General features: G+C 41.5%; 1 protein-coding gene across 3 annotated transcripts in view; it reads left to right on the top strand.

Annotated features, from left to right (window-relative positions):
* LOC132399112 (copine-3-like) overlaps positions 1–13,456 on the top strand; it is a 59,071-nt gene that overhangs the window by 10,433 nt on the left and 35,182 nt on the right. For 2 of the 3 annotated variants that reach the window (XM_059979097.1, XM_059979107.1), the window contains exons 2-3: positions 9,451–9,594; positions 10,243–10,422. In XM_059979097.1, coding sequence (XP_059835080.1) covers positions 9,466–9,594; positions 10,243–10,422 — 309 coding nt within the window. In that variant the 5' untranslated portion in view covers positions 9,451–9,465. Of the gene's footprint in view, positions 1–2,434; positions 2,576–9,450; positions 9,595–10,242; positions 10,423–13,456 lie in introns of those variants that run through there. The other variant, XM_059979091.1, reaches the window with a different exon arrangement.

Genomic DNA, 13,456 nt, shown 5'->3' with positions numbered 1-13,456 from the left:
AGGATAATTGAAATATATCTGCTAGGGCCCCAGCCATTTCTGCACTTGCCTCCTGAAGGGTCCAAGGGAACACCTTGTCAGGACCTGGGGAATTTATCCACCCTGACTTGCCTCATGGTAGCAAACACCTCCTCCTCTGTAATCTGTACAGGCTGTATGAATTTAAATTCCATCTGCCATTTTCAGCCCATTTTTCCAGCTGATGCAGATCTGTCTGCAAGCCATGATGACCTTCATCACAGTCCAATACACCCTCAGTCTTGGTGCCATCTGCAAATTCAGTTAACCACATTATCATCCAGGTCATTACAAAATTGACTTGTCAGCAGCTCTGCATTTGTAAATACTACCTTCATGAAGATGAGGTTATTGAAGACTCTTTATTTGCTCTGTTAGACATTTGTGTACATTTTCTGCTCCATTGATGCATTTTCTCCTCAATTTTCCCCTCGCCGTGCTGTGCCTTTGAATGGAGAAAATCAGTCATTTCACCTTGATTTATTGGACTACTTTTCTTGGAGCCCTTCATCCTCTCACGCACTTTAAAGCCCTGCCCTCAACACTGTGTATGCTGTTCACCAGGACACTGGATTCAGCACAATTCGGGTGAAGTCCAGCCCATCAGAACAATTCTCTCCTTTCCCAGTACTGTTGCCAGTTTTCCAAAAAATTAGAGCCCATTTCTACCACACCACTCTTTGAGCAGTGCCTGTACCCTTTACCAATTTGCCAAAATTGAAAAACAATTTTGCAATAATTTAACCACTGCGTTGCTTAGTAATAATTGTAGCTTTCATCGGGGCAGGGCCTTTCACATTCTCCATTAAAATTGTTCCGATCATTGACCGACTGTAGCCTAATGCTTTTCTAATGACCGATGGCGTTTCACCTCTTTCCGATCACTATATTATTTCCACCTTATTTTCAGTTGCGATCGTGATTATTTTTGTGAACAGAAACACTACGGATTCAAGCTGCGCTGCCTAGTCTGAACCCTTGCTTTTCAATTTTGGCTTGCGCTCCTAATTCCTTGGCAAAATCTCCTTCCTAGTCTAACCAGTGCTGTAGGTGTCTACGTATACCCTGACAATTGGATCTCTCCCTTCCAATCCCACTCCAGGTTTGTCTCCAACCCAGTTACTCTAGAGTTCCACTTGGAACTCCTAATTCAATTTAAAATTACACAAAGATAGAATGTTCTGTTGTTAAATTTAATTTTTATTTAATACACATTGAATTCAGCAATGTGCTGTATTTAGCCATGTCTTTCAATATAGAAAATAAAATTGAAAAGGTTCATAAGTTCTTGTGGGTTGGCAAGGTAGCATAACGCTTTATAGTGCTAGTAACCTGGTTTAGTTCCTGCTGGTGTCTGTTGGGACTTTGTAACTTCTCCTGTGACCACATGTACTTCCTCCAGATGCTCTGGTTTCCTTCCACATCCTGAAGACATACAGGTTAGTAGTTAATTAGTCATTTGGGTGTTGGAATTCCCCAACATCGGGAACAAACTTCCTGCATCTAGCCGGTCCAATCCCTTTAGAATTTTATACGTTTCAATAAGATTCCCCCCTCAATCTTCTAAATTCCAGCAAGTATAAGCAAGAAAGGTTGTATGTGCTAGGCTTGTGTTCATTGGAGTAAAAAAAAAAGACGTGATTTTTATTGGATCCTGAGGGGGACTGACAAAATGAAGGCTGTGAATGTATTTTCTCCTAAAAGGGGTGAAAAAGATGTGGGGAACAAATTTTAAGGATAAGAAGTCTCCGATTTCAGGCAAAGCTGAGAAAGCTCAGGCATTTGCTTTTGGTGATGGTTGGGGGGGGGGGGGGGTCAGGGGTCATGAATACTCCACCACAGAGAACTGTGAAGATGGAATCATTGAATATATTCAAGACTCAGACTCGCATTTAAATGACTAGGAAGCAAAGGAGTGCAGTCAGAAAGTGGTAACGAAACATTGATTTAATTGAATGGTGGAGCATACTCAAGGGATCAAATGGTGTATTCTGTTGCTTCTTGTAAAGAAGTTGAGAAGGTGATTGTAGGACCAGAGATTAGAGATGGAAATGACATAAAAGTAGTTGCAACTCCAAAATATAAGCAGTTGAACAGAAGAATCATTTAAATAAGGATGGGCCAAACAGGATTTGGTTGTACTATAGAATATAAGGTTTGGAAAAATCAGAATTGGGTTTTATATCACCTGCATATGTCACAAAATTGGTTAACTTAGCAGCAGTACAATGCAATACATGATAAATATAGAAAAAAATGAATTACTGTAAAAAATGTATATTAAATAGTTAAAATACTGCAAAAACAAATAATTTTAAAATAAAGTGAGTTAGGATGTTCATGGGTTGAATGTCCATTTAGAAATTGGATGGCAGAGGGGAAGAAGCTTCCTGAATCACTGAGTGTGTATTTTCAGACTTCTGTACCTCCTACCTGACGGTAACAATGAGAAGAGGACGTGTCCTGAGTGATGGGGTTCCGTAATAATGGACACTGCCTTTCTGAGGCACCTCTCCTTGAAGATGGAATTTTATGGAGGCTAGTACCCATGATGGAGGTGACTAATTTTACAACTTTCTGTAGCTTCTTTCGGTCCTGTGTAGTAGCTCCCCCCCCCCCCCCCCCCGCATACTAGAGAGTGATGCAGCCTGTCGGAATGCTCTCCACGGTGCATCTGCAGAAGTTTTTGGGTGTTTTACGTGACAAGCCTAATCTCCTCAAACTCATAATGAAATAATAATAGAAGAGCTAAATGTTATAAGAGGGTGGAGGTCTGATCAGTGGTTAGAACATTTGCTGTTTTTGTATTGGAAAGGAAGTGGTATTTCAATGAACAGTGAAATGCTGTGGTTGTGAACAGCTTGAAGCATTTTCCAAAGAAGGGTGATGACAACAGCTTTAGTTTAAACTTTGAAAAGCCAATGTTAGTTACCTTTTCCATTTGCAGGAGGCATGGTTTGAAATAGCTGAGCAAACGTGGTGGGTTGTAAAGAAAACAAATTATAGGGAGGTTGGAAACTGAAGACTTAGCTCTGACACAGGGAGGCATCAAGTTAAGGAGCAAGAGAATAGAAAACAGATCCTTCAGAGGCTGGCTGGTGGGAGAGTAAACTCCAAAATCATTGGTGTGTAGGCAGGGGCAGATATTATTACTGATTTTTAGTTTTGTTCAGTGAATTGAATTGACATTCAAGTGATGTGAATTGAATAGGAGATTGGTGGGTAAAATCAGAGCTCATGGCATTGGGGGAAAGATATTGACATGGATAGAAAACTGGTTGGCAGATAGAAAGCAAAGGATAGCAGTGAATGGGAGTTTCTCTCAGAATGGCAGGTGGTGACTAGTGGGGTGCCACAGGGCTCGGTATTGGGACCACAGCTGTTTACAATTTACGTCAACAATTTAGATGAAGGCATTGAGAATAACATCAGCAAGTTTGCTGATGATACTAAGCTGGGTGGCAGTGTGACATGTGATGAGGATGTTAGGAGAATTCAGGGTGACTTGGATGGGCTGAGTGAGTGGGCAGATACTTGGCAGATGACGTTTAATGTGAATAAGTGTGAGGTCATCCACTTTGGGAGTGAGAACAGGAAGGCAAGTTATTTTCTGAACGGTGTAGAGTTAGGTAAGGGAGAAATACAAAGAGATCTAGGAGTCCTTGTTCATCAGTCACTGAAGGTGAATGAGCAAGTGCAGCAGGCAGTGAAGAAGGCTAATGGAATGCTGGCCTTTATTACAAAGGGAATTGAGTACAAGAGCAAGGAAATCCTTTTGCATCTGTACAGGGCCCTGGTGAGACCACACCTGGAGTATTGTGTACAGTTTTGGTCTCCAGGGTTAAGGAAGGACATCCTGGCTGTAGAGGAAGTGCAGCGTAGATTCACGAGGTTAATTCATGGGATGTCCGGACTGTCTTACGCAGAGAGGTTAGAGAGACTGGGCTTGTACACGCTGGAATTAAGGAGATTGAGAGGAGATCTGATTGCAACATATAAGATTATTAAGGGATTGGACAAGATAGAGGCAGGAAATATATTCCAGATGCTGGGAGAGTCCAGTACCAGGGCATGGTTTGAGAATAAGGGGTAGGTCATTTAGGACAGAGTTGAGGAAAAACTTCTTCTCCCAGAGAGTTGTGGGGGTCTGGAATGCACTGCCTCAGAAGGCAGTGGAGGCCAATTCTCTGGATGCTTTCAAGAAGGAGCTAGATAGGTATCTTATGGATAGGGGAATCAAGGGATATGGGGACAAGGCAGGAACCGGGTATTGATAGTAGATGATCAGCCATGATCTCAGAATGGTGGTGCAGGCTTGAAGGGCCGAATGGTCTACTTCTGCACCTATTGTCTATTGACATTATGTCATCCTTCACATACATGAGGAGTAAATATCTTTATGTTACGTTGCCATCTAAATATGCAATGTGCTATCATAGTAATTTATAATAAATAAAACAGTCAATGTAACATGGAAATACAATTAAATAAGCGTGAGTTAATCAGTCTGATGGCCTGGTAGAAGAAGCTGTTGGTCCTGGCTTTTATGCTGTGGTACCGTTTCCCGGATGGTGGTGGCTAGAACAGTTTGTAGTTGGGGTGACTCGGTCCCCAGTCATTCTTTGGGCCCTTTTTCACATCTGTCCTTATAAATGTCCTGACTCACAAGAAGTTCACAACTACAGATGTGCTGGACTGTCCGCCCCACTCTCTGCAGAATCCTGCGATTAAAGGAAGTACAGTTCCCATACCAGCCAGTGATGCAGCCAGTCAGGATGCTCTCAATTGTGCCCCTGTAGAAAGTTCTTTGGATTTAGGGGCCCACACCAAACTTCCTCAACCGCCTGAGGTGTAAGAGGTGCTGTTGTGCCTTTTTCACCACACAGCTGGTGTGTACAAACCACGTGAGGTCCTTGGTGATGTGGATGCCAAGAAACTTAAAGCTGTTTAAACTCTCAACCCCGGATCCATTGATGTCAGTAGGGGTTAGCCCATCTCCATTTCTTCTGTAATCCACAGCCAGCTCCTTTGTTTTTGAGGCATTGAGGGAGAGGTCATTTTCTTGACAGCACTGTGTCAGAGAGACGACATCTTCCATGTAGGCCACCTCGTTATTGTTTGCTATCAGGCCAATCAGTGTAGTGTCATCGGCAACTTTAATTAGCAGATTAGAGCTGTGGGTGGCGAAACTGTCATGGGTATACAGGGGGCTTAGTACATAGCCCTGAGGGGCTCCTATGTTGAGGGTCAGATGGGTGGAGGTGAGGGAGCCCACTCTTGCCACCTGCCGGTGATCTGACAGGAAGCCAGTAAGATCAAGCCCCATTAGGTGATGAAGAAAAATGTGATTGGCCACAGAGATTGAGAATGAATTTTATACCATGGTCACAATCGAAGAAACAGATTATCCTAATTTGGATTAGTGCTAATTTGGTAGTATGATGGGGAAAGTTAGAAACTGGATTCCTGAACTCATCCATGATAATGGAGTGAGAATATATCTGCGAAGCAACATCTGATCTTGGGACTACAGTGGAAAGGAGGAAGCATTTTACTTACTGGCTTAAAATGTTTCTTTTTAGACATAAGTTAATTTGAAATTGAGGGAATATTGACATCTTCACCATTGCCCAATAACGTATGGATCAAAAAAGGAATCTGATATTCATTTGTACTAAAATTTAGACAGATCATGTTGAGGAGTTGAGTGCAGCTAAGATGATTTCCAGGAAGAGGGCCTTGCTGAAAGGCTAGCATTTGCTGGATGTAAGATCTGGGAAGAGTTGGCCTGGTGAGAGAAAGCAGCTGAATGGTTTTATTTCAGTGATCCCACAGTGATACTAGAATACAGGTAGTCCCCGAGTTAAGTACGTCTGACTTACGGACAACTCATACTTACGAACTGAGGAAGGAGAATGCCGTCCGCCATTTTAAGTTGGATTGTGACGCTATCCGCCATTTTAAGTCGTTGCTATTGACACTGTGTTGAGTGTGGAACTTTGTATTTGGCTTAAATTTATCTTCGTAAGATTCACCCTGACCACCCCCCCCCCCCCCCCCCCGGTTCCATTCGGCTGGTGGCGCAGTGAGATTAGCACCGGGCTCGAGAACAGAGGTTCCCAAGTTCAATCCAATGAAAGACCACTCCCACGCCAGGTTGATGTTGATCCAGTGACTCCCATACCATCGTGCTGGATTGATGTCGAGCTCGCAACTCGACCTCATAAAAAAAAAACACTGCCACCTCCAGTTTAAATATCCATGCGGAATGTTGTGGAGGATCAAATACCCACACCCAGCACAGCCCCCACTTGTCCAATTTAACTTGTCTCAGTGCAGCGGACTTTAGGACCCAGGGAATTCAGTGTGGTGGTCCTTAGGACCCAGCGGACCTCGGGAGCTGGCGGAGGTTGGCTCCCCCCGCCCGCTGTGTTTCTGTTCCATTGACAGGAAGTGATCGCGATTGAAAATAACATGGAAATAATAAAGCAATCAGAAAGAGGTGAAACACCGTCGGTCATTAGAAAAACGTTAGGCTACAGTCAGTCAACAATTGGAATAATTTTAAAGGATAAAGTGAGAATAATGGAGTGTGTGAAAGATCCTGCCCCGATGAAAGCTACAATTATTACTAAGCAACGCAGTGGTTTAATTATTGAAATACATATGTTTCTTAAGTGTTTTATATGCATAGAAAGGTAAAATATATACTAAGACAAACTTTTGACTAACTGACACTAAATAATACCGGATGTACTTGTTCCAACTTGCGTACAAATCCGACCTAAAGAGGGACTCAGGAACGGAACTCGTTCATAACCCGGGGACTGCCCATAAGCCATGAAATGCCTGTAGATGGTCCAGAAGGGAAGTGATGTTAGTATGAGATTTGTGGCATTAATTTTAATGATAATTTTTTGGAAATTATCATTTCGTGCAGTTATACAGCTGCATTACAGTGCATTTAAAATTACATTTAAGTTGCCTGAACTGTTGCAATACTTTATTAAAATCACCTTTCAAGCTCATCCTAAAAGTTTGTTGTTACAAATTATTGCCTCCTATGTCACATGTGACACTAATGTAACACTTTTCATATTTTCTAATTTCCAGCACAAGCACAGATTGAGAACCAGCTGTATTACCACTGACCTATGTTGTGAAACTTGTTTTGCAGCAGCAATACAGTGCAAGCAAGTCATAACAATTACTGTTGCAGAAATAAACAGTGTAATAGACAAATAGTGTTCATGGACTCTTCAGAAATCTGACGGTGGAGGGGAAGAAATTGTTCTTGAAACTTTTTTCGTGTGGGCCTACAGGCTCTTGCACTTCTTCCCTAAGGAGCTGTTACTGGGCTCCCCATCTGCTCATTGGCTTGATGCCTCCTTGAGTTGAGATCAGAGGTTTCAGTCTATTGCGGTTATGAGCTAGTAGAGTCTCCAACTCAAAGCAGCCTCTTTTGATCCTGTGTATTGAAGCCTCCATGTCTTGCTGTGATGTACCCAGTCAAGATGCTCTCCATCACACATCTGTAGAAATCTGCAACAGACTTTGGTGACGTACCAAATCTCGGTAAACTCCTAATGAAGTCGCGTTACTGGCGTGCCTCCTGTGTGACTTCATCAATGAGTAAGGCCCAGGATAGATCCTCTGAGATGCTGATATCCCAGATCTTAAAGCTGCTCACCCTTTCGACTGCTGACCCCTCAGTGAGGACTGGTTTACGTTTTCCTGACTTTACTTCCCTAAAGTCCACAATTTGTTGGTCTTGCTATGAGGTTGTTGTGATACCACTCAACCACCTGATCAATCTCACTCGTATAAGGCTCCTTGTTGCCAGCAATAGTGGAGTCATTGGCAATTTATAGATGGTGTTTGAACCGTATCTAGCCATGGGCATAAAGAGAGTAGAACAGTGGACTCTATGCAATCTTGAGATGTGCCTGTATTGATTGTCATTCCATAACCACACTGTTATCCCCCAATGCGGACGTCAGGGATACAGTAGGCCCAGGGTTTGAAGCTTTTTGATTAGTAATGAGTTAATGATGTCATAGTTGATAAACAGAAGCCTGACATTTGTTTTATCATTGCTTAGGGGCTTCCAAAACCAGTGAGATTGTGTCTGCTCTAGACCTGTTGTGGCGGTAGGCAAATTGTAGTGGGTCCTGGTTCTTGCCCAAGCAGGAGTTAATTTTAGCTATGACCAACCTCTCAAAGAACTTCATTATAATAGATGTGAATACCACCAGGTTAATATTCATTGAGGCAGTTCACCTTGCTCTTTTGAAGCAGGTGAGAACCTCTGACTGCAGCATTGACAGATTGCAGATACCCTGGAAAGCTGCAGCCAGTTGGTTGGCATGAGTTTTCAGTACCTTGCCAGGTGCGCCATTGGGGCATGACTCTTTGCAAGGGTTCACCCTCTTGAAGGGTATTCTGGTGTCTTGCTTTACTTTCTGGTTTATTACATTTCGCAATCTGGTGGCACTGTTAGGCTAATTCCAGATACATTTACCACTGAGTGAAGTCTGATGACACATGTATATTTGTGCATAACAAGGTAGGTTACTAAGCTGGGCATGTTTTCATTATTAGTATGGTAAATTTTATCAGAAGGTTTAACATGCATACTGTACTATAAACTAACAATATTTTAAAATGTTTTAACACTTGTCTGAAATGCAGTCAATTGATTCTGGGACATAACAGTTAATATGATGGAGAATATGTCTCCTTCCACCATAAGATTTCTTAATTATTTTGCTGATTAGCAATGGCAAATGAATGGATCATGCTGTGAAGAATAACTGTTCAGCACACTATGTTCCAGTGTTGCTTCTGTTTCCATGGAAATAGTGGGCCAGGTGTGAATGGGGTTAGCTGTTAATGCGGACAAGAGATGTTAATTGATTACAGAGGATTATACGAACTTGAGCACAGTAAATTACTGATTGGTTCAAGTGGTTAGTGAATATATGTTGATCTTTCTGATCTAGCTTAACAATTGCATGAAATTAATGATGAAGGAACGTTTGTTTCCTCACATTGAGAGACTGAGTAAGTTGATACCCAAACTGGACAAGGTGCACCTTGTTTGTCACAAGGTCTGAGTAGATGCAGTAGACTGGCCAAGTTATTGATTGTTGCTTATATACATATAATTACTTTCAACACTTCTAAAATCCAGCAACTGAATTTTGAGATCAACAAAACATAAAATAGTTCTGTGATTATTTAATTGCTGGTAACAAAGTTTTAATTTTCTTGTGACCAGGTAAACCTAAATACAATAAGATAAAATGCTGTTTTTTTTTTACCCAAAATATGGTCTGGAGTTTTTAAACAATTTTTCTTCATGTTATGACTTTCAATTGTACCTGTTTGTACACTTTCAATGGCTCACTCAATGCAATCTGTGCTGTTTAGTGCGCAGGACAGCAGATGGCAGATTGTGTGACTAAAGTTGAACTAACCATCAGCTGTGACAACTTATTGGATAAGGATGTTACTTCCAAATCGGATCCATTATGTGCACTACTCCTTAACACTAGTGGACATCAGTGGGTTGAAGTAAGTAATTTTTCTTTGGTTGGATAATGTTATTTTACACATGCAAGAATGTTCGAACAATGGCATCTCTTATTCTTTATTTGAAGAACTTTTGCTAACTTGTTCATTGATTTACCTTCTATCTTTATGTCCTCTTCCTGGTGGAATATAATTTATTTTCAAACATATTATATCAGGCAATTACTTTCCATTACCTCTGTTTACACAATTAACATCAACAATACTCTCTAGTTCTCGTTTGGTCAGTAAACTGAGTTTGAATATAACATGGAAATCTACTAGAAATTAAAGATATGTCTGTAGTCCTGATGGTCTCCATACTATATGTTACTATACTGTTTAATGCATAATGTTTAATGATTTGAACTCACAAAAAGTGGTCCTCCGTATTTTTTTGGTTTGAAATTGGAGTCAGTATTACTATTGCTGTTCAACTTTTGGAGAAGATAGATACTTTTAATATACGGTCACATCTGTAATAGTACTTGAGGAGTGAAACAATGAGACAGCAATATCAATTCGCTGAGGAGCTTTGTATTGTACATCCAGCTGCTACTGGGCAATGCACATTTGCTCTAAAATATGTGGTTAGCATGCCTTGTATTTGTTCTCTAATAGCTTTAATAATAACATTTTGCTTTTCTCTAGATTGATCGCACGGAAAGAGTAAAAAACTGCCTCGCTCCCAAGTTTGCTAAGAAGTTCCTGATTGATTACTACTTTGAGCAAGTTCAGAAACTGAAATTTGGAATTTATGATATTGACAACAAAACCATAGATTTGAGTGATGATGATTTCTTGGGGGAACTGGAATGCACTCTAGGACAGGTTAGTACCAATAATGCTTTCAATATTTATCTTGATCACTAGAAATATCCCTGTGGTATTATGGAATGCTGCATTAAGAAAGCTATTTGAAATCAACATTATCTTGTTCCATTTAACCAGAAATGGTCACATGAAGAGGATTATGTTTGTTTTAGCAGTATGCATATTATTTCAGTTCCAACTATGAAAGCTTTTTGTATTACGTGTATTGCAAAAGTTACTCTTTTATATCTATTGAAATGCAACCATTACATTTTGACAAGTCAAGATTGTGATGCATCGCACACTGAAATTAAATCAAGTGAAAGTTTTGAATAGTTGGACTATGTACTGCAATTGGACTGTTGGATCAATTATCGGGCAATTGACAAACTCTAATTGACATCGAGGTACTTCAGATCCAGCTTTGTGGGGTTCATAAACTTTAAATAGCCATTAAAAGTCTGATGTCCAGACTTATAAAGGATATTGCTGATTTACCTTTTTCATACTAGAGTTATAGTTTTCCACTTGTGACCCAGAAATGCCTCTATGACAATGTGAGTTTATTGTCAAGTGCGCAAATAGAGTGAGGTATAGGTACAACGAACATTTTCCTACAGCGGCATCACAAGCACCTGGGTTCAGACAACACAATATAAATCGTACACGACAGTGAACGAGGCTGTGCAAAACGGAGTTGTCCATGGTGATGCAGATAGTGATCCCTCCGTTTACCTTCCTGAAGTAAGGTTATGATTAGGATTACGGTACTGCAAGGTTCTGATGGTTCAATTGTTACTGAACCTGGTGTAGTGGGACTTGAGGCATGTGCACCTCTTGCCTGACTGTAGCAGTGAGATGTGGACGTGACCTGGATTGTGGGGATCCTTGCTGTTAGATGTTAGATCCTTGAGGCAGCTTTCCTGTCAGTGGTGGCATGGGCTGTGCCCACTGTCCTCTTATTGCAGCTCATTCTTGCATGCTGATTCTCCATCATCCATGATTCAGCCAACAGTGGCATCATTGGTAAATTTACAGATGGTATTGGAGCTGGCTGTAGCTACACAATTGTGGGTGTAAAGAAGATTGATGGAGCACTAAGTACATGGCCTTGAGATGCACCTTTTGTTGATGATCAGTGAGGAGGAGATATGGGGGAAACGATACAATTACAACAAAAATAACAGTTTATTAACAAATTAAAAAGGCAACTTGTTATTAAAGGTTGCAGTGAAACTTGAATCTGAGGTGGCCAATATCCTGGTGATAGGTTTGCTAATGATATTGGGGAGGGTTTAAATTAGATTTGCAGGGGAGTGGGAACCGAAGGGAAGAGGCTAAGGGTGGGAATGTTAGAGCACAAGTAGAGGGAGTTTCTGAGGAAAGATAGGCAGATGTTAGAGCAAAGATGCACTCACCCTGATGGTTTGAGATGCATCTGTTTTAATGCAACAAGTGTCATAAACAAGGCGGATGAGCTTAGAGTGTGGATCAATACATGGAACTATGGTGTTGTGGCCATTACAGAGACTTGGATGTCTCGGGAACAGGAATGGCTGCTGAGTGCGCCAGGCTTTAGATGTTTCAAAAAGAACAGAGAGGAAGACAAAAGAGGTTTGGGGATGATGATGACATCGACTCAAGCCTGAGAGGCCAGCGTCGGGCATTTCCATGCCTTACAAGGTGTGGAACGAAAGTCTGGCACGCCAGTCCTCACACAGACATTTCGCAGTATTTTCTTTATTTTACGAGGTTGAGTGGCGAGCTCAATATTCAACCCAGCATGGATGGAAAGTGTACTCTGGAACAGCCTGACTGGATTCGAACTCGGGATTCTCCGTTCTGGAGTCCGGCGCTGATGTCACTGTGCCACCAGCCGACCCAGTAGGGGTTGGGTGGCATTGTTAATTAGGGATAATGTCATGGGTGTAGAAGAGGAGGAAGTCATGGTCTACTGAGTCAGTGTAGGTGGAAGTCAAAAACAGGAAAGAAGCAATAACTCTGGGTGTTTTTTTTTATAGCCCCTCCCCCCCACCATAGGAACAGGGATATTGCAGAGCAGATAGGGAGGCAGATTCTGGAATGGTGCAATAATAATAGGGTTGTTGTGATGGGAGATTTTAACTTTCCTAATGTTGATTGGCATCTCCTTAGAGCAAGGGGTTTAAATGGGTTGGAGTTTGTTAGGTGTGTTCAGGAAGGTTTCCTGATGCAACGTATAGATAGGCCAACTAGAAGAGAGGCTGTACTTGATCTGGTACTAGGAAATGAACCTGGTCAGGTGTCAGATCTCTCAGTGGGAGAGCATTTTAGAGATAGTGACCACAACTCTATCCCCTTCACCATAGTGCTGGAGAGGGGTAGTAGTAGACAATTTGGGAAAACATTCAATTGGAGTAGGGGGAAATATGACGCTATTAATCAGGAACTTAGGAGCAAATTTTCTCAGGCAAATGTAAGGCAGAAATGTGGCAAATGTTCAGGGAACATTTGCATGGAGTTCTGCATAGGTATGTTCCGTTGAGGCAGGGAAAGGATGGTAGGGTAAAAGAACCCTGGTGTACAAAGGATGTGGAATATATAGTTAAGAAAAGCTTATGAAAGCTTCAAGAAACTAGGTACTGATAGAGTTCTAGAAAATTACAAGGTTGCCAGGAAGGAGCTTAAGAATGAAATTAGAGCAAAAGGGGTGAGAAGGCCATGGAGAGCAGGATCAAGAAAAACCCGAAGGTTGTGAAGAGCAAGCGATGAGCAGTGTGAGAATAGGACAAATCAGGTGCGATAGTGGAAATGTGTGCATGGAGTGAGAGGTACTTAATAAATTCTGTATTCACCAGGAAAAAGGACCTTGCCAATTGTGGGAATGACTTAGTGTGAACTGACACTTGAACATACAGACATTAAGAAAGAGGATGTACTGGAGCTTTTGAAAAGTATTAAGTTAGATCGGTTGTCAGGACAGGACGAGATATAACCCAGGCTACTGTGAGAAGTGTGGGAGGAGATTGCTGAGCCTCTGACGATAATCTTTGCATCAAAATTGGGATGGGAG

This window comes from Hypanus sabinus, chromosome 1 (assembly GCF_030144855.1).
Source record: "Hypanus sabinus isolate sHypSab1 chromosome 1, sHypSab1.hap1, whole genome shotgun sequence".
NCBI classification, from domain to species: domain Eukaryota; kingdom Metazoa; phylum Chordata; class Chondrichthyes; order Myliobatiformes; family Dasyatidae; genus Hypanus; species Hypanus sabinus.
Note: the sequence above shows the minus strand (reverse complement) of the source record. Positions and strands in the feature narration are given on the sequence as shown.